Source organism: Melospiza georgiana, chromosome 5 (assembly GCF_028018845.1).
Source record: "Melospiza georgiana isolate bMelGeo1 chromosome 5, bMelGeo1.pri, whole genome shotgun sequence".
Classification (NCBI taxonomy): Eukaryota; Metazoa; Chordata; class Aves; order Passeriformes; family Passerellidae; genus Melospiza; species Melospiza georgiana.
In genome coordinates this window covers 57,261,395-57,285,678 of record NC_080434.1, presented here as the reverse complement: position 1 = coordinate 57,285,678, position 24,284 = coordinate 57,261,395, and the positions used below count along the sequence as shown (strand labels likewise).

At 45.3% G+C, this 24,284-nt stretch overlaps 2 protein-coding genes across 9 annotated transcripts in view; both read right to left on the bottom strand.

Annotated features, from left to right (window-relative positions):
- The window catches only part of CRMP1 (collapsin response mediator protein 1), a 50,063-nt gene extending 44,304 nt beyond the window's left edge, over window positions 1-5,759 (bottom strand). Inside the window, exon 1 of one of the 2 annotated variants that reach the window (XM_058024012.1) lies at window positions 4,940-5,759. In XM_058024012.1, coding sequence (XP_057879995.1) covers window positions 4,940-5,311 — 372 coding nt within the window. In that variant the 5' untranslated portion in view covers window positions 5,312-5,759. Of the gene's footprint in view, window positions 1-2,282; window positions 2,642-4,939 lie in introns of those variants that run through there. The other variant, XM_058024013.1, reaches the window with a different exon arrangement.
- A 5,100-nt stretch (window positions 5,760-10,859) lies between these two features.
- The window catches only part of JAKMIP1 (janus kinase and microtubule interacting protein 1), a 226,327-nt gene continuing 212,902 nt past the window's right edge, over window positions 10,860-24,284 (bottom strand). For all 7 annotated transcript variants that reach the window (XM_058025234.1, XM_058025233.1, XM_058025237.1 and 4 more), the window contains one exon: window positions 10,860-14,027. The gene's annotated coding sequence lies outside the window, so the exon portion shown is untranslated. The remainder of the gene's footprint in view (window positions 14,028-24,284) is intronic.

Below are 24,284 nucleotides of genomic sequence, written 5' to 3'. Positions count from 1 at the left end.
TGCAAGCAACACAGACTTGGTACTGGAAAATCCACACAAAGTATCAGCACCCAGGACACCATCAGAAATTAGTTTCTCACTTCTCCAATAAGCCCAGGAGCCAGTGTAGCTCCAAAGAGCAGAAATGTGAGTGGGGGAAATATTAAGAACAGTAACAAATGACATTTTTATATATTTCATCATCACTGTTGTTGCATACTTCTACAGAGCTGTCACATTTCCTTAGAGCCCAGAGGACTTGAAGCTACAATGTATTTCCTTAGTGGACGGATGAAACATCTGATTTACCACACTGGAGTGGGGCTTCAGAAGAGACACACTGATAGACCCTGTGAGTTCTCGTGGGACAGCCAGTGTGTACAAGGTCTAACACAAAGTGCCTGACTTGCTTCGCTGGAGGACAAGGGCCAGAAGTGTAAAAAAGCCAAAAACAGTCCAGCCCTGATGCCTGCCAAGTTCACTAATGTTAATTTATGCCTTTGATTTGGTCACAAAACTCAACAGTAATGTTAATGAATATTCATTTATAGAAGCTTCAGCACATCCCATTTCAAAGAGAAAAGGCTGAGGTTTGGGCTTTCTTTTTCACAGCATTCCTCTCCACAGCACAGAGAAAAAAATTCTGTGAGAAGTGATGAAATTAAAAGGAACTGTTGATTCTAAGGCAAAGACTTATAATTCTTCCAGTTTCTCATTCTACTCCGAAATGGAGAGCAAAGAACTAGCTATGGGTGTGACCCTTTACACTCCAGTTTCAAATGAAGACTGAGCCCTACACAAAGCACCTGACACTCACCCAGAGGGTAACCGCTGTCTCCCTCGACCCAGCCATGCCCTGAGTAAGTCACACAACGCACTGAGGAACGAGGCAAGAGGAGCCATCACCCAAAAAGCCACTGCAGCACCCAGGTTCAGCCCTGGCCACCAGGCACTGCAGCCTGTTGATAGCTGAGACCTGCATAAATGCGGCACCTCGGTATCATGAAACAGCTTTTAGAAGGATGCTGCTTCTCTCCCGAGCAAATATTTTGACTGAAGGATGCTTTTATTGTTTTTATTACAGGGAGAAAACCGCGAGGAGTTTACAAGCTTTGTAACACTGGCTCCGCTAATGCCGATAAGCGCCGGGTTTGCTCGGGAGGTGCCACACCCACCGGCACCGCTCCTTCAGACACCGAAACTTGCGCGCATCACACCGTGCCAGCTTTCCAGGGAAAGCTCCACGAACCCAAGGAACCTGGGAGCTTCCCCGCTCATCCCCGCCCCAGGTGCCACAGAACAGTGACCCCATCATCCACTGATCCAGTCCCCCAAGAGGAAAGCATCAACCTGGAGACCAACACCGGCGCTGGGGAAAACCTCTGCCGTGTGAGCAAGCTCCGGGTGCTTGTGCCCACCACACCCCTATCCGCCAGCTCTGCCTGTTCTTCATCTCAGCCCCTATATCCCCCGATCGTGTATATTAAGGGAAAGCATATACTCTATGAAAGGACCCAAGTCCTTTCTTTCTAGCACGGAAAGCACACCCTATTGTAGCTCTGGCTGCTCGGGTACAAAAGCATCTAGCGGGAGACAGGCACCGATAGGAAAAGGATGGTTATGATTAACTCTTTGATTTCTGATTCCCACCACGCCTGGTGTATTAATAGCGCGCAGAGGTGTTGGTGCTGGCATCATGGCGCTCTTTGATTTTCCACGCTTCCCCCCACGCCCACGCTCGCCCACCTCCCATTTCTCCGCACCCCGAGCCTCCCCCTGCCCACCGCCCGTGCCCCGCCGAGGCTGCGCTGCCCCTGCCCGCTGCGGGGGGCGGTGGCAGGGGCACGCTGTGCTGCGGTGGTCCCCTCCCTCTTTTGTTCTGCCTCGCCCGGCGGCCGAGCCTCCCCGGGCCCGGCTCCTCGGGAGGGCGGTACCCCGGCCCCGGCCCCGCAGCGCCGGGACGAGCCCCCCGCCGGCCCTCCCTCCCTCCCCGCCCCGGGCTGGAGCGAGCACGCAGCGCTGAGCCCCGGCTGGGCGGCGGGCGAGCAAGGGGAGGCAGAATACAATAAAGAAATGAAATAAAAATGTAATAATGAAATTCTAAAATAAAATCAAATGAAATCGGTCCTCGCCCAGAGCTCCGGCGGGAGGAGGACGGGCGGCGGCGCCCGCACCCGCCGCTCCGCGGAGCCCCGGCCCCGCAGGCTGCGGCTGCCCCGGCCCCGGGCACGGCGCTCCCGCCGCTCGCCCTTCCCCGCCCCGCGAACAAAGGAGCGCGGGCAGCGCTCACCGGGGCCGCTTACCGTAATGTGCGGGATGCTCTTCTTGCCCTGGTAAGACATGTCGGCTCTCCCTAGCGCCGGGAGCACGCAACGAACCCGAGGAGCGAGCCGAGCCCAGCGGAACAACACCGGCGGTGCTGAGACGAATAATAATGCGGAGCCCGGTCGGGTGATGGGGCGGGGCGGGGGCGACCCGGCACAGCGGTGGAATGGGGGCGAAGTTCCGTCGCCCAGAGGAAGGGGAGCCCGGCAAACCCGGCACCTTTTTTTTTCCGGCTGCAATCAAACGGGGACGCGGCTCCCGGGGGGGTCGGCGAGCGCTGCCTCTGCCGGCGGCAGCAGCGCCCTCCCGGCTGCAGGTCGGAGCAGGATTCGCTCAGCGCAACCCAGGAAGCGTTTCCTTCCCTCCTGTCCCCCACCCCTCCGCCTGGCCCCCCTTCACAGCCCATCAATCCAGCCGGAGCCTCCCTCCCTCCCTCCGCACCGGCGCTGGGAAACGCCGCCCCGCCAGCTCCGCCGCCGCCCCGCTCGCACGCTGAGGTCACCGGCAGGATCCCACGCGTGGGCTGCCGCAGGGTGGGGACGGGGGATAAAACCCCCGCCGGTGGGTCCTGCTGTGCTGCACATGGCAATGGCACTGCCTGCCCGTCCCCACGGCGTGAAGCCTGATGGCAATGCTCTGCGCTGTCCCCACGGCGCTGTCCCCATAGCACTGACCCTGATGGCACTGCCCTGCGCTGTCCCCATAGCACTGATCCTGATGGCATTGCCTCGCACTGCCCCAATGACCCTGCCTGCTCTGTCCCTGGTGGCACTGACCCAGGTGGCACTGCCTGCTCTGTGCTCACCAGCATCTCTGACCCCAACAGCCCTGTCATGCTCTGCCCTCCTCGCCGCCCAGTTGTCACACACCTGCTCTGTCCTGTGCCCATGGAGCTCATGGGGATAACACAACCAGGCAGGCCAGGCAGATGCTATATCAGCAGCTGCCGGAGAGGTAAAATGGTTAGTTGAAATTCTTCTGTCTTTTCTGTGTCTCACAGAATGCCTCCCTACACCCATGGTGCTTGAGGGTAAAAGGCACCGCAAAGCTGTGCCCAAATTAATCCCCTCAAGGACAGGAACTCTGGGGCTCTTAGCACACCCATCCTTGTGATACACACATAGATAAAAGCCACTGAGCACCCAGGCCACATCCCCAACACATCTGCCCAGAAATCATTGTTTGAAATTTGTAAAAAACTCTGGGTGTCACTGCACAGGGGTCACATGTATTTGCTGCTTACAGTACACCTTCCTAAGCCAGTGGCCACATCTTGCCTGCTTAACTCTAACTCATCCTCACCTCGCTTTGGTCAACTTTGCAAGCACAGTGGGATCCAGAGAGGTAGTGTGCAGTGTGTGCTCACTATGCTGAGTCCCAGGGTGAACTAGGGAGCAGGGAAAATGGGAGTGCAGCACCATGGATGTGCTGGAAGATGGGGTGTGCTGTGCCCTCCCACTGCCCCAGGGTCTTGACCAAAAATCTCAGGAGTTCAGGTGAGCTAGAGAAGACTGCACTGCAGCTGGCAGCCTCTGAAGGCAACCCTGGAGTCGTTGCAGAGAAAGCAGCAGCATCCCAGGCACAGTGTCCCACCAAGCCCTGCCTGCTCGCTGCAGTGTCCCACCACAGCAGACACCCCCTGGGCTGCACGGGAGGCCATGTGCCACCTGCACACAGTCTCTAGGCCAGAGCAAACCAGCACCCCATTCATGCTCAAATTGAAGAGGGGTGAAGAGAATGGAAACTCTCAGTTCAGCCTGTGGAAAGAGCAGAGTGCGGACAAGCCACAGAGGCTCCAGGCTGGGTACTCAGGAACAGGGTGTATCCATGCAGAAGCATCACTGCAAGGCCGCATTTCTTTCTAAGGGGAAATCAATGACAGCCCGGGATCCCATGAGAGCCATCCCCCCGGGTCTGCCTCCAGCCTGCATGCCACCGACAGGGCTAAGATGGAGATGCACCGCCGTCAGGGGCCGGCCAGCCCTCCGGCTCACTTCTTCCTTGAGCCACCAATATGAGTCCAGCTGCAGAGCCAGGGAAGGGGAGCCCGGGGCTGAGGTTTGGGCCGATCCTCCCGCCTTCCGCGCTCCCTGCCGGGGAGACAATGCAGGCGCACAGGGAGCCGGGGGGAGCAGGGGCAGAGGCAGGGCGGGGGGTCGGGGCAGATCCTGGAGCTGTGCCTGGGACAGGCTCCGCGGAGTTTCCCCGGCGAGTTCGGGAGTGCAGCGGGCTCAGCTTTGTTCCGGGGGCGGCCGGAGGCGCTGAGGGACCCGAGCTGCCCTCCAGCCCCCGGCACGGGCAGGAATGGAAACGGAGAAAACTCATCGCCATCGCTTACAAAGGAAAACGATTCTGGGGTCGCTCCCTCCCGCCCCCGCTAAGCCCTGCCAAGTGAGGTAGTTCGGGGGCCAGCCGGGCTCTTCCCAGAGCATCAGCGTGCCCGGGAGGAGGGGGCCGTGTCTCCCCGACCTGCCGTGCCGAAACTCCCCCGCGAAGGCGGCCCCAGCCCCTGCACCGGCGAGCGGGGCTCTGCGGCACGGCTCCGCTCGGCTCCGCTCGGCACAGCAATCTCGGCTCGGCTCGCCCAGCGAGCGGGGGCGGCGGCTCCCACCTCCCCAGCCCGGGCCCCGCTCACCTGTCCATTGTCCTGGCCCTGCAGCAGCTCCTTCCCCGTGGGGTATTTGATCTCCACGCCCGGGGTCTTGTCCTCCCGGTCTCCCGGGGAGCTGATGACGGAGCCGGAGATCTCGCTGATGTCGCTGGCGGTCTCGCTGTAGTTGTCCCCTCCGTCCAGCATGTCGTGCCGGCTGCCGCTCCGCGGGGTCCGGGACCCCTTCTTCCCCACGCTGTAGGCATCGAAGTCGATGGTTTTGTTCTCATAGGCCCCCTCCACGGAGGCGAACATTCCCCCGTATTTCTGTCGCGGTGTCTGGGCTGTCGTGCCCGGCCTAGCTAGATACACAGGCAGGTCATCTTCTTTATTCCAGTTCCTCTTTCTCTCGGCCATTCTCGCTGTCCGGATCTCTCTCTCTCTACCTCTCTCCCTGCCTCCCACTTCTTTGCACCTTCCACTACCGGGATAGGCTGTTAGTGACCATAAAAATGAATGGATGGATGCAGCAGTGGCGGAGCTGGGTTGGCTGGTGGGATCTCTTCTGCAAACGTTAGGGACCTGCAAACGTTAACCTCCCTCCCCCACCCACCCCCCCGGAAAAAAAAATTTAAAAAAAGGAAAAAATTAAAAAAAGGAAAATAAGAGAGAAAGAAAGAAAGAGAGAGAAATAAATCCGAGCGGGATTTAAAAATAGCCGTGTTAGTAAAGAGCACGTGAAAATAAAGTACAAAGAGCGGAGCGGAGAGGGTGGCAGAGGCAGGTGATTGGAAAGCCCCTGACGAATGGGAAGAGCAGCAGCGATTCCCGAGCAGGGACCGCAGTGCACAGCTCCCCCGGTATAGAATGATCCGGGGGGCGGGAGGCAGGGGGCGGAGGCAGGGAGGGAGCCCGCCGCATGCACACGCGGCCCGAGCCAACGGGGTCCTACCCTGCGGGCGGGCGGGCGCCGGTTACCACTGCTGCGCGGCTTCGGGGTGGAATAAAAGGGAGGCGAAAAGAAAAAGAGAAAAAGAAGAGAAAAACTCCGCACCTCCCCAGCCCCCCGGGCGAGCCGCAGGGAGTTTCTCCCACTTTGCTCGCTCACATTCCCCCGCCCCCCTCCGCGGGAGAGGCTGCGGCGGTGCCCGGGCGGGGCGGGGGGCGCGGCCGCAGCAGCCCCCGGGACGGGCCGGTGCGGCTCGGGGTCGGTCTGCGGCCGCAGGGGACAAGAGCGAGGGGTGGCCGGAGACTGAGGGGAAGCAGAACCAGCCTCAGGGCAGGGGCCTGGCGCTGTCCCTGCCGCAGCAGCTGGCGCCCGCGGGGGTGGTGGCGGCTCTGCTCCGCCCCGCCGCCCCCGGCTGCCGCTCCCCGCTGCGGCGGCCCGGAGGTGCCCGACCCCTTCGCACGCCGCGGGGCCGGGGCTGCAGGCGGGGGCTACAGGCGGAGGTACAGGCAGGGGGCTGTAGGCAGGAGGCTACAGGCAGGGGTACAGGCAGGAGCTGCAGGCGGGGGGCTGCAGGCAGCCGGCGCCGGCCCTGACACGGAAGTGATCGCGCCGAGCGCTGCCTGAGCCGCCGGCCCCGCCACGGGCATGAGGAGCCGGCTCCGCGGGCCTGGGGGTGCGGCCCACGGCCCCTGAGTGTCCGCCGGGCCCCGAGGAAGGCGGGGAGCCGAGCGAGTCCCCGCGGATCCCCCTCAGGGCGGCTGCAGCGCGGCTCGCCCCCCGGAGCTGTCCCTTCAGCACCCCGGAGGCTCCCGGGCCCGCATGGTGCTTGCCTGACTTGGCCTCGGCAGAAAGAGACAAACCAGGGAGGGCTTCGTTTCACTGGGAGGGATCCGAGTTGCCAAAAGCAAGGGCAGGAGGAGTGGAGAGTGTGCTCCCCTCAGCTCCCCGCACAGCCCGCTTCAGAAAGTCCGTCCTTACAGCCCTGCCTTACAAACATCCTGAGATTTGGTGCCTGAGATCATCCACCAAATTCACAAGTCCTTGGACACTCCTCTCCTGCACCTGCTGACAATCTCTGCAATTGTCACAGGCTTTGACTACGCCAGTAGTTACATAAGGGACATTTTCCGTTGCTCTGAAATAATATATTGAAACAAACTGGTCTGAGATTGATTATGTGACTAAGCAAGTTTGAAGCAGTGGATCAATCACATGGCCTGTTTACTGCTCATATACAAAGTGATGTTTGAATACAAACCCAGCCACACTGAACTGTTGTCTTTGGTCCCCGGGCATACCTTGTGGTCCCAGCATGAGAAAAATTGCAAGTAACTAATTGCAAATCAGGAAAAGTGGGAGGTTAAAGAGAGAGGTCCCTGGGATTTCATCAGAAATTAGTCCAGATAATCATCTTTCTTATTAACCCATGGACGCAAACCGTGTGAAAAAGCAGTGATGTGACATACCTGAGCAATGCCAAAATACATCCAAGGAAAACTTTATTTTCTGCATTTATAATCCAGTGGGACCAGCTGTCTTAAATGCTGCATGTGCATGCATTCAACACTATAGGTGTTCACATGAGGGGTTAGTAAGATAGTCAACATTTCTTTTATTATTGTTTATCAGCACACTGATTTTAGTCAACTGACATTTCTGAGCATATATCACCCAGGATTCTACAGCTCACTTTATAAACTGAATTTCCAGATTAACACGTTAATATCATAGAGAGGCTTCACTGGTGCATGTGAAAAATAATAATTATAGCTTGTAGGATATTGCTTCATTGCTTCCTTGAAGTCTTCTCCTGTATGGGCAAATATTGCTTTTTTGCAGCTGATGGTAACATTGAGATTTATTGATCAGGCTGGGGGAAAAAAAATCAATTTTTTCCTACACAGGACACCAAACCCGGTCAGTTAGTGAAATATGGAAGGTGGTACATGGAGGGAGCGTGATGTGTGACTTGCCTGTCTTTGCAAGTATTGGAAAAATATTCACTTTATGAGTTATTTCTTTGTAATCAAGAGATTAATTTGACTTTCCAGAATAAAAACTTCTGAAGGTCCCATAGTAGGTCCGATATGCTGCATATTGCATACATCTGCTAAAAGAAGAGCATTTTTATTTATCATCTATAAAGCTAAGAAAGATGGACACTGTTTACACTAGTTTACACTAGGGATCTAGTTAGATAACACTGTTCTGGTTTCCAGAGCACTCAAGATTTTTTAAATAATAATAATAAAAAAAAGAATAATGCTATTTTAAAGTATTAAGTCAGGAGATTCATATTAATTCTGATACATAAGGAGATCACAAGACTCAGAGAACATGTCAGATCAATGCTTTAGAAAACAGCATTAAACTTTCTACCTAGAAATAAGCATAAAATAACACCAGAGTCTGTCTTTGCTTTTAAATGTTTTGTGTTTTCTTCATACCATAGCCCTTAGTTTACTAAAAACTAGTCTCACTCACCAGATGCATGCCATTCCTTTGTTAGGTGAGAGATCAAATTGCAGTTTAAGGTGCTACAGTAGCAGATTCAGATGCATCCTGATGCCCTGACATCCTGAGTGAGTTTGCCTAAAAGCAAGTATCCAGCTTTGCAGAAATATATTGCTTTGGTATATTCTCTGCAGACAGTGCATCTCATCCTATTTTGACATTGATGAAAAGAGGACTGAACTTGATTGAAAGTGCACCATCTTCTATGGGACCTTTATTCCAAATAAACTAGATGAGTGATAGCAGCAAACCTAGAGACATACCTGCTTCACACTGCAAAACCTACAACATCTTGCTGGATAAAACCCCAACAAGAAGTGTGTCACATACCTTGGCTTCGTTTGTAGCTGAGCTCTTCCTCCAACAGCGTGAACATCATGAGCTAGAACAGGACTTCCCTGGTGCAGGGCCTCAGAGAATGTAAAATGTACATTTTGTGTACACTGACATATTTTCTGAAAAATCCCTTTGCCAGGATCTTTTCTCCTGAGAAGCTGGGAAGCATCAGCTTCTCCATGTTTTGCTTCTCTTTGGAGAATTGTTTACCCAGCATGTGAATTGTTTTTAATGAATGGCCAACCACAGCCAGCTGTGTCAGACTCTCTGAGTCAGTCACGAGATTTTATTACTCGTTCTTTGCTAGCCTTCTGATGTCTCCTTTCTCTTTCTTTAGTATAGTTTTAGTATATAATTTTCTTTTAATATAATATATATAATAAAATAATAAATCAGCCTTCTGAAACACGGAGTCAAGATTCTCATCTCTTCCCTCAATCCTGGGGACCCTCAAACACCACCACAATTTTGCACCTATTTTTTGCTATTGTGCATTTTACAACAGAATCATCGGACCAAAAAAGGCACAAACAGTACAAAGGGAATGCACGTGAGAGACACGAGTTCTCCTTCTTCCAGAGGAGTGACTGGAGTTGCCAAATCACAGAGCCTGTGTGCTCTGTGGGACTGCTGTGTCTCTGCCAGCAGGATCCTCCTCCCCCCACACAACCCCATCCCATGGATTGGTGATTTGAACTGAATCCAAAACACAGCTACGAGCTGGGGATGGCTCAGGTTGCCCATGAGCAGTGATACAGCCCATAGTATTCTGCCAACTCATATTAATTCCACTAACTCAGCAGAAGCTGAATGGCAGCTCCTCCACCAAAAGGAGCAAGAGCTCGGGTGTAACAATTTCCTTACCTTGTTAAAAGATCAGGTGGCCCCTTCCTCAAAACTGAGACTTCCTGGGTTGCTACCCATGGATACAGTTGTATATAAAACTGTATTTCAGAAGCTCTGTCACCATTTTAAAGTTAAAATAATAAAATTATAATGTTTTTAATTTAAAATATGCATACATTTAATATACAAAATTATACAAATTATACATTTAGCTAACATAGAAAAATACATCTTGTTAACAAGATAAAATGTCAACATATCTTACATAATTTGTGAGAGTTACAAATCTGTGATCATCAAGTAGACTTTGTGACTTCATTACAATTCTGTATCCTCCTAGTTACACTGAGTATTAATACATATGTACAGTTGATATCAATGGCAAATGTCTTAGAGTGGAAATCTTTGCTGAAGAGTTATCCAGAAGGCTTTAATGAAACAGTTAAAATATGAGTGGCCTCTTTTATACTATTGAAGCTTCTCACATAGCCAGAACTAATGTGACACTCAGTGACAGGGTGGTCATGGGTCAGAGTTTAAACTTTTTGCATTTATTTACAAACACCCCTCCCTCCCCAGTCTAACTGCTACACCTGCTTAGTAAGTGTCACAACATAAATCCCAGCTTTTTTGTGCATTCTTTGGTACCTCTTCATATCCAAATTTGTGGCCCTAACAACTGCCCTTCATGACTTCTGGTTACCACTCCTCTGTTGGCTGTGCAAAAGTGTTAAACAGTTGTACAGCACTAGAGCTCAAAAGGCAAGATCTCCGTACATTATTCATCCCAGATTAGTCATAAATACCTCAGGAGGTGGGGAGATACTCTTGTTTCAGTCAATAAATATGTGCAGTAATTCTTCACTCCTTATTTAATTTACATGGTTTCCTTTTTCAAGTTCCAAACAAAAGACAGAAGTGTAAAGTTATAAATAAGCTATAAAAATCTTTTTCATGCTGGGCCTTGTCTTACATACTGTGAGCCACATAATGATTTTCTTTTAACTATTTACAAATTCTTTCAAACTTGCTTGTCATCACAGGGAGCAAAACAGAAGACCACCACCAGTCTGATTTTCAGGCCTTCTTTTTTTTTTTCTTTTTTTTTTTTTTTAATTTAGCTCTGTACCAATAAATTGTTCTTAATTCCTAGAAGATAAAATTCACTCATGAGTTAAAAGCTTATTCAGCTTTTCCTAAGAACTGCTTAGGACCATCAGTGAGTGGTACGTGAATTGCCTCATGCAGGCTTTTTTGGCACTGGAGTGGCTTTCGTCTGTTAGTTACATTTTCCCTCTTTTTGAATAAGACCACAGTTCAGAGAGTAGAGAAATGTAGTTGTTTGGCATCGGTTGGCACACTGCACAGGAACCTCTCACATTGGAATTTACATTTGCATATTCATATTCCCAAAGCAAGAGTCCACGTTACAGAGAAACAATAGTGAACAGAGATTTATACCACAGACCCCAGCAACTCCAAATCAAGGCAGGTGTCCAAAACTACTAATCTCTCTTTTCCTCCCCTACAACATTAAAGAGAACATGATACCCACATATCTACCACATCTGAGAATTTCTTAAGCCAAGTAGAAGCAAGCATGAAATCTTGGTCCCAAGAAACCCTGTGGAAATTTGCCAGTAAATGATACAAGCATTTAGTCCAGTATATTTAAACTTTCTCCTTTTTTTTTTTTCCTCTTTTTTTTTCCTGCCTTTAACTGCAACTTGCAACTTTCTTAGTATGGACCCCAACTGTAGAATTTAAGTTAGTTATATTTTTAGATTATATCCTATACAAGAAATAGTATACTCTCTTTCCTAACATTTCTACAGGGGCAGAAATTCCTGTCCATAATCCCATGGCTACTGATTTCTAATGCAAATATATTTAGAGCCAAAGGCACAATATATTTTAAAGGAATTCTTCTAAAGCAGGAAAGAGGTTTGAACAAGTTTCTGTAATCCTAGGGCCTGTTACCCCTCTGCCTCCTTAAGGCACTAAAGGATTTCCAAAGGATTAGTGGCAAAACCCAGCCTGCACATGTCCCTCCCTCCACCCCAAAACCACAGTAAATTCAAATATTAAAAACCTTCATCTGCAAGTGAGAAATACAGGTAGATTTATGAAACACAAAAATCAGAATTTCCACTTTTCAAAAGGCCACAAGGACAAACATCAGCCATGCTTTAGCAGGCAGTTTATCCTGGGAACTCTGCTGTGTATGTGACACACTTCCCAGCAACTGCATTATTCTGAATATAACGTGATTATCACGCCAGAGTCAATCATGGTACTTGCAGCATTTGCCAACCATAGTGGTGTGAAGAACAGAATTTGGGATTTAAAGGTCGCTTAAGGAGCAACCTGTAATCTCTATTTTCAATATCCTCCAATGGTCTGTACAGTAAAGTATACATAAATAAGTGAACTGCCAAAGAAACCATATTTTCCATGTAACATTGCCCATCTTGTCTAATTAGGGTGACAGAAGGAGATTGCATTTACTCATAGAACTTAGCAGCATCTTAATTTTGACTAAAGAATTTGGCCAAAACAATGTTGTGCATAGAAAGCAATCAGAACAAAGCGCCCAATTTTTCATTCTCTGAAGGTTTACCATGAAATGACAATACATGTAAAGCATGTCCTGGTAACTCCACCATAGATAGCATGTTAAACAAGTTAACTTCTGCTTAGTGAAAGAAACTCAGACTCACTAACAAGTAGACAACAACACTTCTCACTGTAAGGCAACTAGAAAATAATACCTAGGCTTTCTGTCTTAGCTAGCAATCTCATATGAAAAGTTTACTGCTTTCTTCCACTGATTTGAGGTAAAGTTGGGCTTTTACTTCCCAATCCTCAGCCACATGAAACACATCCACTGGTCTATCAATGTAATTAATAAGCAGACTTTTCCTATATTGGTTGGACAATTTTTGTATGAGGAGGCAGTTGAATTTCAAGAACAATGTGGTACAAACCACAAAGAGTGAAGAGTGCTCTACATTCCTTACTCTAATTGTTCTAAAATGAAACCAAAAGGCAGAAAGCTTAAGATGTTACAAAATGGATGACTTCATCATAAACATTTATAATTGATAGTGGGAGATTTTGCATAAATACTAGGAAAGAGGCCTGATATTTTAGTTCAACACTTAATTCAGAAGAAAGAAGTAGGGTTTAATTGCCTGAGTGTTGTAGAAATTATGTATGTTTTCATGTGGATAGTATGCAAATGGATAGAAACCTACACATATGTCATTGCTTTATTTTAGGAACTTGTAGTTAAGCTTCACATGTTACCATGACAACATGTCATCTTGTTACTAATTGTAATCTAGAAATGCACATTACATTAATCTGATTTGGGATTCCACGGTTTATTCTTCTGCTTCTTTTCAGAGGATATCTGTAATTACTGGGCAACTACACGTTGTAAAGACAGCACGTCCTAGCAGCTAGCTCAATGTTAAAAAAGCAAAAGAGAAATACAAGACAAAAAACAGTTTTCAAAACTGAAAGTGCATCCCAGTGTAAGAGTTTGAGAGCAGCTGCTGCCGTTCAGGTCAGCACAAGTATTGCCACTGACTCAATAGTGCTCTGTGCCTCTAGTGACAGAATGGATGGAGGCACCCCCAGGACTCCTCAGGCACAGCTCTGGTGTCTGCACTCACATCTCCCTGCCTTCCCAAGGGGCTCCCAGAGGTGAATAGTGTGGGTTGTGGTGTGTAGGTCTGGTGTCTGCACTCACATCTCCCTGCCTTCCCAAGGGGCTCCCAGAGGTGAATAGTGGGGGTTGTGGTGTGTAATCTGTATTGGGCAGCACGGCTGCAAAATGTGTTTGTGTCATATGTGCTGCTGCCAACCAGAGTGCACAAAAGGGCCTCTTTCAGGAGAAGCATGTGTGCCTGCAAGTGTTTTATCTGAAAGTTAAATTCAGTGTGGTCTATTCATGTGGTTGAAATACTCAGAGTATCAGGACAGAGCACTTTGATGTTCCAAGTGCCTCTCAGCACACACGAAGATCATTCCCAATTCCAACTTAGCCTTGTAAAAAATGCCATTCTGTCTCATTTGCTAAACAGTTTGTACCCTCAAGTACCACATTCTCAGATATACTAAACATCCCAACTCAGATCAAAGGCTCTTTCAGGAATGCTCAAAGCCACACAAGGCTGAAGATACTGCATATCCACATAAGCAGACCCATGAAGATGGAGATTGTGCTTGGTAATTGCTTTAAAATGCAAATGCTGAGATCCCAAGAAAACAAAACAAAACTCAGATTCAAACCACACTTTGGGCTGGTGTGCATGGCCAGCTTCCACTACAGCAGGTGGCTGAAATGGTGCAGGTGGCAACTTAGGGCAACTTCTCACTTTTTCCCATAACGGAGCAGCTGCAGTCACCTTCAGGCCAAACCACATTTTATCCATCCTTCAGAGCTCTACTGCTTCTTCTGTGTGACTGATACATTCTTCCCTGGACAAGAGGAAGGAGGAGAAATAGAAAAGGAAGGGAAAAAAAGACAAAAACATAAGGTAAGTATCTGTATTTTCACAATTTAGGGAATTGTGTGTGTTATTCATCCAAGGTGAAAATAAAGCATTTGGTAAACAGTGTGCCCAGGTGCTTCCATACAAACACAGCAAAATGGCAGCATATTGTAAAAACTGAACTGTTCAAAACATGTTGAGACATTCTCCCATGATTTACTGATTAGGGGAAAAGCACATTCCATGCCTTTCCGTTTTGCTAGTCCTTCTTGTCCACAAGACAAAATTCCATTCATCAATATGGAAATAAACATTCCCTGCCATCTTCCCAACCATAACCCACTTGGCAGGAATCTACAGAAGTATCATGGATAAAGTTCAACTTATGGGATGACAGCCATCACAAATCCAACTTTCCAAGTAAGTCCTGTTTCTATGACTCTTCTCAGAGAAATAATCAACATTTGCGTCCTTCCTTAGATATTAAATTTCAAAGCCTACAAAACATTTTCTCAGGCTTTACAATTTCCAGTGAAGCTGTCATTATTAGTGTTAAACATCACCAGTGATGCACTGCCTGCAAACGTAACTCTGGCTAAAACTTGATATGTACTGGAGAAACACACACATTAGTACATCAGGAGTACAGGAGATGATAATAGCATAGATAATTTTGTTAAAAATATTATATTGCAACTATTATTATAATAAATGCTGGTAATTAACTGTCAATACTAAAATGCATCCCAGTCACCAACATGCCCCTCAAAAGAGAAAAATTAAAAATCAGGAAAGAAAAGAGCCTTCATGGCTTATACTTCAGGGTGGAAAGATTTTTCCAAGCATGAAGAACAGAAATGAAGAAAAATTCTGAGGAGCAAGGCAAAGTAATAAAGGGAAAGACATTATTTTTGGAGATGCAGCTGGATTGATTACTGTAGGACATAAAACCAGTGAGATATGCAAGAGTCAGTCACTGATCCAGGAGAGTGTCAGCTGGGCAGGAGGACATCAATGACTCTGAGTGATGAGAGGCATTTAGAGCCCTTGCATACTCCCTAGTTCAGCTCTCCATCCTGGATCAGAAACTAGTAAATATTCAGACTTGCTTTTCATTCAAAACAACACCAGAAGCTTTCTGCAGCCTTCCTAAGACATCATACATTAGTTCTGCTTCTGCTCTAGGTGCATCCAAACAAAATTTGGTTTGGAATTCCTTCTCTTTGCATCATTTAGGAAAGTCCAGGCTGTACTGCAAACAAAGAAAATCCATTGCAGTTCATTCTTATTTCCAGGCAAAGAAAGGGAACACTACTAGTGTCTCCATAGATCACCTTCTTTTTGATTAATGTCTTTGTAGCCTAAGTGCAATCAAAACAACACTCAACAGAACCCACTTCCAGCCTTTGCTATCCACATCTTCCAAGGGTACTTTTTAATTTCTAACTAACATTACAAAGAGAAGTATGACTTAGTACCAGCAGAGCTGGCCTTGCATTTTGGGATAGTCTGAAACACATCCCTGTCTATTCCAGTCATACATGAAGTCTCTTTTCTGTGACCCTGTCACTGTGCATAAGCTCTGGAGAGGATCAGGAGGGTGAGTCTCTAGATTCTCCCAAAATTTAACTTTATTTTAGAAGACAGAGAGGTTGCAATTTTAGTTCCTCAATTGGTTGCAGAGGAGCTACCCACTGTTACCAGTTGTCAGTTTATTGTTCAAAAGGAAGAATGTCCTTAAAGTATCAGGGATAGTTGTAATGGAAAACTATCCTTGAAAAACTATCACTGAAAACTGATGTGGCTAGAATAATGGAAATCTGTTTCAAACTTCATTTATTCAGTGAACCTACATTTGTTTGCACTTTAGTGATCATTACTTTTGTTATCCATCAATTTAAATTTAAACTAAGTTCTCTAATTTTCCAAAATTGGGTTCAAAGAATATTTGTCAAACATGCAGTGCTAGACTAAGAAAATTTACAAATGTAAAATCATTATTTGCATAATATTTCCTTCAATTTTTATTATATTTTCCTCAAAACATTAGCTGCGAATTATTCAGTCTCTTTTGTCAGACTCTTCACTTTCTCTTTCATTCTTTTCATCCTCTTTGTCTATCCTTGTGCCTTCTTATGTGAATTATCCATCCCCTTCTTTCATTGTCCACAAGAAGTCTTTATGAAACCTTTTGTTCCTTGCAGTTTTATTTCTCTGACAAATTTATCCTCCACCCTTCTCTTATACTTTTTTTTTCATACCACTTATCTAACTAAGAAGTGTGGAACATAAACCACTGCTGAATTGTTTTGTAATTACTCTGGTCAGGGAGAAATTCTCTCTTGTGAAATGCTTGAGGAAAATAAGAAAGGTCTTCATGATGTTACTTTACCAAAGAAAAATATCGACCAAGCATTTCCAGGGCTCAAGCACAAAGGTGCAGTTTCTAACCATGCATCACAGAGATTAAAATCCAGGTGAGTATTTATCAATACTGCACCTAAGAGTTTTAGCATGGGTATTTCTGATGCTCAGAAATTTGCTGGCCTCCTATTCTTTGGCAGGACTAAAGCACACGGTTGAGCAGTGATGCAGAGGCTGGGTTTGTGCTCCTTCACATCACTAGCAAAATCAATTTTAGTCACCAACACAAAAAGCTGCTAATATAGAAGGTCATTAAACAAAACTGATTCCTCTGTGACACTGGAATCTCAAAGGAAACCTTGAAACATAAAGGTGATGACTGTGCACTACTCTCTAAGCCAGGACCAAATAACTTCCAGCATAACAAAGATCAGTGATCCATATTCATGCACTCACTTGATGTTCTCCAATCTTTTACCACCTCTGGGAGGCACCAGCATTTCTTTGTTCTAGCTGCTCCCAATCCATCATATCTGTACTTGTTCATCCTGTGCTAAGTGTCAGGAAATTGTAAGACCACAGGACAAACCTCAGAAGGTGATTTAGATCAACCTACTCAGAGCAGAGTCATTCCAAAGTCAGAACAGTTTGCTCAGGGTTTACCTAATCAAAGCTTGAATAAATCCTGGGGTGGAGTGCACAGCCTTCCTGGACAGCCTGTCCCACTGCTGGGGTGTCCTCATGAGGGAAATGCTTTTCCTATGTCCAGTCTGAACTTCTCTTGTTTCATCTTATGCCCACTGTGTCTCACCCTGTCACCATGCATCACTGTGAAGGGCCTGGCTCTCTCTGCTCTGTGATTCTGTTTCTCAAAGCTGGCTCTTCCCCAGGTGAACCAGCCTAGACCCCTTAGTCTCTTCTCACAGGACAAGCAGTCTGCTCCCTCAAGTATCTAAAATATCATTTTTAAGGAATCTTAGAGAGCTCATAATGGTGGAAGAAAACTGGTGCTGACCATCTCCTAAAGACAGCTATCCTGCTGGACTCCTCCACTCCAGCTGCCTGGAGAGCAGAGCTCTGTGCCCCTGCCAGGGTCCATGGTTTCCATCCTCTGCAGAGCACAAGGTGGATGGATGTCATCTTCTTCCCATTAAGAAGGTACAGCAGTAAAAGCTTTGCTAAAACTTTCAGAGTGTGCACCAAAGTCAGAAAGGAACGAGCCAATATAGAGACTTTAAATACAAACAACATCTGGAAGGAAGAACACTAAGAGCTGCAGGACTGTACACACAATCCTGAAATCTCAGAGAGTGTCTGTGCTCATTTAGATTGGAAAAGACTTTTCAGATCATTGAGCCCACCTGTAATGAATGCACACAAAGAATTTGAAGTTAAATAGTTCCTTCCATTTAGAAGACAGAAATAGTAAAAGGAGGGTGTTATTTTATTTTGGTCATCTGAAAGAAGACATGAGACATGGTGACACCACTGTAAAAACATGTTCACATAATGCCTGATATCTGAAGTTTGGGTTTGGGTGGAGGACCATCATGCACTTCCAACTGCCCAAGTGTGACTTCAGAATATCAGTCAATGCATACTGGGGACATTTTCCCAGTGTGTAGCCCAGCATCAAACATCTCAAATCAGCAGTGGCTGCTCAATACCTCAGCCCTGATGTGCAGGGCCAGAAACACCACATTTCCATTGGTTTGCAGCACTAGAGGTATTTAAAGTAAAAGAAACTGCAAAATTCAAGGAAATGATAAATTTTCTTTCTATCCAACAAAGAAATCCATATTTTTGCTATTTGTGAAAAAATATTTGAAGAGGATCCTATGCAACACCTAAAAAGAGTTTCTGCTGTAAATATAAAAAAGTACTCTGCTGTGCCTCTGCCCTTAGCAAGGGTCACAAATTATCCTTTCTTTAGAACCACTGAAGCACCACTGGTTTCTATCACTGTGTAGGAGCTAGAGTCGCAAAATGAAAGAAAATGTCAGGCAAGAGTACTTGTGCTATTCTTTAAGATATTATAATGTAAGTACAGATATTTTACTTGGTCTAAATTATATCATCATTAGAATCCAGTCATTTTATAATTTCTATTAATTACAGAAAATCAACGTGTCTGTGGCAAGCACACACTTTAACAGGAAATTATCTACCATAAATTGTTTAATATGTGTTTTATGGTACCTTACTTTAAAATAGAAACATCATCATTTAGAAAAAAACCTGATTACTTGCAAATAGGAAAACTGTAAAAAACGAAAGTGATTACAAAAAGGAAAGGTTGGAAAGCTGCATTTTGAAATAATACACATGGGATGCCTCAGCTGTTTGGTAAAGAAATGCTATATAACTAAGAGCATGGTCTTTACAAAAACATTTGATTTCTGTGCTTGATAAAAAAAAAGAAGATCAAGTAGTATTCAGTGCAGTCTTCTCATTCACAAATTTCTGCTTCTAAAATGCATTTCTATTTGATGGATTCACTTTGCAGCTCAAGAGGTGTGAATCTCATTAAACTCTCAATGAAGACATATTGATCCCAAGCATAACCAATGGCCAACAGAGCTTGCATATATCTTGGAGGAAAAGAATTGCAGCCAAGGGGAAAAAACCCAACAACCAACTAACCAACCATGAATACTGAAAACCCCAAATAAATCATGTTCTCTTCTGTTAGAAAACTGTATTATATATTTCTACATTCTTGTGCTTAATAAAGGTATAAAATACTAGAAAAGGTTACATATATAGATCTCATTCAACGTAATTTCTCTGGCTTTATGTCAGTTTCTTTCATATCAAACTAATGGTGTAATTCTGGAAAAATGCATTCATGAATGATAAATGAGCCTTGTCTTACTCTACTCAATGGAAAATGCATTATTTTCATCAACAGTAGAATATGGGCAATATACAACAATACAAGCAGAGCTGCTATTTAATGCTACAGAGCTCTTAATAAAAATGTAACACACACAGACTCATTTTCACACTGTTTGGAGAAGAACAACTTAGGAGTCTTAATTAAGGTTGGGTGACCATAGTGAAGAGGATCTGCAAATGTGAATCTTAGAGATGTGCAGGGACAGTTGAACTCACTGCTGTGCTGAATGTCATTCTGGGAGTTAATATCTTCTGTTAATGGCCTATCAATATATATATAATATATTCACTTTCAAAAAATATATTCTAGAACAATATCCCTGCAATCCTTTGCAGCTCTGAGACGCAAATGCTTGCAGAAGATCCCTGATGTCTAACCTCCAACTCATCAAATATTCCACAACTTTGGAGGCAGTAACAGCAGTAACATACACACACTTCTGAGATCAATTGCTAACCCAAAATCCCCAACAAGCAGCCAAGGATAGCTAGCTTGCCAAGAGGCTCAGGGTGAAATGTGCTGATATGAGGCAGTTCAGCAATTTAAAATGACACACTAGGAAACCTTGAAGATTGATCACAGATTGTTGGAACACACACATAAAAAAGGAAAAACCATCTGGATTTTTTTTAAAGATAGTCTTCATCCAGTGCTAGTCCTTATCAAAGAGTGGCCTTATTCCAATTTAAAATAAGAAACAATTAAAACACCTTTGTATTCAAGGGAACTTCCACAGGACTCCATTTACTTTGCTGATTTGATTTTCCTATAATGTCACTGCCTCATTTAGACAGCTCCAAGCCTTTATTAGCCTTGTAAACATAACAGCATTTATTAAATGCAGGAGTTTTTTGTGGTAAATTATGCACATGAACTTAATGTTATTTACATTTATCCCATTAAGACAATCATAACAGATTTAAAAGCTAATGTAAATGAGTTAACATCATACTAGAGAGACAGTAACAGTGTGACATGTCAAAATATGATGGCAGAGTGGTACCTTCTGTGTATCAGGCACATTGCTTTTGAGAAGCATCTCACAACAATAATGCAACCCAGTACAATGAAAAAGCAAATTCCAGAAGGATTATCTTATCAAGTTAAAAATGAAGAAAACCTCCATCATGTGCATGTTTTGCTGAAGTTAAAGAAGTGAGTATTATTAAGAAATTACCTGCAATAACAGACAGCAGGAACAACCCACAACAAATACTTCAAATTTAATATAATTCACTGTGTGCTTTAGTGCTGTAATGCACCCACTTAAACACGGTGCTCCTTCCAGTGCTGAAAATGTAACAGACAGATTGACCCACAAGAGTCCCACAGCCTCCCTGCCCTGCAAAAAAATGCAATAAAAGTGTGTTCAACTTGGTTAATTTCACATCCTTCCCCTTTCAGTTTCTCAGGGAGGCACCCTTAACATAGAAATCATCACGGTAAGATGTGTACAACCCATCTTGTGGTCCCATTCCCCAAATATACAGACTGTAGCATCAGTCAGCAGACTGATCTTGCACCATATTAACTGCCTCCTCTCCTATCTGCTGGCAGTGTGCAGTGTCATGCTCACAGAGCAGCTGTAGAACACCACTGGAACAGATAAATTTGCAATAGGTAGCAGCCATGAACCTTCTAAGTACAGCCATGGCAATATGAAAAACCTGCTGGGATTGAAGAGCACAAATTGTGAGCAGAACAAAATAAGGCCCTTGGAAGTGGAGGCTGTTTGAGCCCTTCAGTCTCTGGAACATGCTGCCTCCTTCCTAGATGAGCCTCCCAGGCACTTCTGCTCACATCTGCGTGGTAAAACTGCACACAAGTCTGAGGGCTGTATTCATCTAAGGCACAGCACCCTTTGGGCCAGACGGGCTTTGTCCTGGGGACACCAGTGATGCCTGCAAATGCAGACCTGCCCATTGTCCTTCAGTAATTTTAATTATCTGAAAAGCACTTCAAATATCCTACAGAAAACCATTAATTTAAATTATTTGACTTAGGGGAAGTCACAGGCTTTTTTTTTTTTTTTAAGTCAAGGTCATTAAGAATAGCTCACTCAATATGAGACAAGATTTTATGACTCACAGGAGACTGGAAAAATCAGCAGCAACACTGCATATTTAAAGTATAATGTTTAGTCATCAAAGACACTTTCAGAGTTATTGCCTCCTCCTTAGACACATTTTTTTAATTGCTACAACAGAGCTGCATCAGTAACAAAGATATATCTTCCCCTAAAATGCACAGTCATAGGAGTAAGTGATCAGCAGGTCTGCCTTGCTGCTATCAGCCTAAGAAAAACAGGCAAGTGAATTCACATTTCAACAAAGCATTTTTCATCTCACAGCCCAGCCTCTCCAACCATGCAGGGAATAATGATGTATATGCATCCAGAGCAGATTAAGCAGCATCTGAAGAAGAGGATTTCTAGATGCTCTGCACCCCAAAGCAAAATAGGAAGACACAAGTATTTGAACTTCACTGTTTTGCTTTGTTTTCCTTCCCTGATCTTTATAAAGTCCTGAAAAATGCCGGTATAACTGCTAGAGTAGGTTAGATTTTAATTTTTTAAAATAATAACCAAAGCAGTATCATTACAAGTCTGTAAGCAATCATAAGCTTTCTGTTCCCAGATGAACCCACTGCAGATTCGTGTGTCAGCCCTGTCAGACAGGCACAGAGGATGCACAGCTGTGGTTCCAGGATCAGGAGGGTGATGGTACTTTTGAACATTCCATGGCAGAGCCAGACACACCACTTGTCACTTCCAAAGCCTCCAGACCAACAGTGAACCAAGCCCAACCACAGAAATCTAAACACTGCAGAGTTTAATGACTGCAACACATTGCAGTTAAGTTGCAGTTACTGCATCGTATTTTAATGCATCACCCACAGCAAAAGCCTAGATGGTTTTATCACTAATTAAACTTCTTGGAAATTATTCAGTAAAAGAAAAACATCTGCTACTCCCATTGATATTTACAGATGCAAATCAAGCTTCCCTGGTCCAGCTTTATCCCTGTGATGGAGGATTCAGCACACAGCATATGACCTACATAGCAGGAATTCGAACTTTGTTATAATGCTGTCCCCCTGAGCACTGAAAAATTTGGAAATCAGACAAGATGAGCACAGTGGCCCAGATTCTCTCTGTCATTTGGGCAATTTTGCATTGCATCATTAGTACTAATTCACCCTGCAGGGGCCACAGTCATGACAGTGAGCCACAGGGCCCATCATCCTCCAGCTCTATGTCTAGGAAAAGCAAGAGGATGCTCACCTTCCAGGGCTCCCCAGCTGCTGAAACATCCCTCTGTAGCTGTAGATTATAAATATAAATTACAGCAACCTTTAGGATGCTATAATTCACATTGGCAATACCTACTGAATTTTGAGTACATGCTTGGGGCTCATGTGTGCCCAGAAAATTCTCCTGTGCACACTGTTTGGACCAATATCTCTACTCAGACACACACCTCTGGGTCAATCCTAAAGCAAGCATGGGAAGAAAGGAAAAAACACAGGATACCAACATGTATTTCTTCTACTTTGCCAGCATCATCATTTTAGCCACTATGTCAGTCAAGAGCCTTCCTGGAATAATCACATCTTGCAATACCTTCAGGACAGCTGGGGTTTGTAGGCCATCTGACTGCAGGCAGGCTGGTGCTGTGTGAAGAGCTGCAGGTGACCCACATCCCAACTTCAAAGGTACTGAAATAGTGGAATTATTTCTTTGTCCTCTATTCTGCCTCATTGAGCTTTGTACCCACAATATCAACAGCAAAGGGCTGCAGGACCTCCAGAATCAGGTGACATATTAGGATTTCTGTGTTGGATTACTAAAAGTGGTCAGAAACATTTTTAATGGTGCATTTGACTTTGATGACACTGCAGAAATCACACTCAATTTCCTGCCAGGTCCTCTTCAAGTGTATTCCTGACAAGTTGACAGAGAGTGGGAGTTAGAAAGAAGTTATTGCTCCAGGATTATCTCAGAGATTGCAGAGTTCCTAAGCTGCTGGCTCCCCTACAGATCTCATTAGGCAGGATGCCAAGAAACTCAGAGCAGAGTATCTCTGCCCATCAACTCCAAGGCTGCCAGCTCTCTGTTAGCTCACCAGGCAGAAAGAAAAGAAGAGAGCCTGGGAGCCCTGGAAATGTGTAACTCCTTGGCACCCTAGGCAGCCAGAGGATCCAGACAGAATTCCTCAAGCTGGGGACCGCAGAGCCTCATGTCTCTAGTTCTAGATATCAGTACCTTCAGACTAGGTGATTGTCATAGGTCCCCTCCAACAGAAAAAAAATCTATTTTATTCACTAAGAATGGAAAAAAACCCTAATTTTCATTTCAAATCAGAATACAATCAAATTAAACAAATCCATCAAAATCCTCTGCAAATTGGCATGAACTTTTTTCATGCTGCACCACTTGAATAATAGGCTGTTATGGCTGGTGTACAACACAACTTGTGGTCCCATTCTCCAAAAATCCAGACTGTAGCATTAGTCAGCAGACTGATCTTGCATCATATTCACTGTGTCCTCTCCTATCCTCTTTGTCCCAAGTATTTGAGCCCTCCCAATTTAAATTTAAAAACCAAGCCCCTTAGGGAATAACATGTTTTGTGGAGTTTCCCATTGTAAATATGCCTGGATTTTCTATCTTTGTGTAAACTAAATTGGATAGGATTTATTTTTCTGAAACTCCTATTACCACAAAGCTCTATATGCAGGTCAGCAGGCTTATGTAACAATGATGCATCTGGCTCTCTGTCCCACATAAGTAAGGCAGAATATGCTGTGACTGCTACCTAACCTTGTGCACTGCTCATCAAAGGCTCACATCCATCTTTTTTCTTCCTGTTAAGGGAGACCCACAGAAACCACATTTGTCCAAAGATCAGCTTTTCCAAAGACCTCTAATCATTACATGTTCTCCACAGAGTGCTTCCAAACAGACACACTGGATCATTT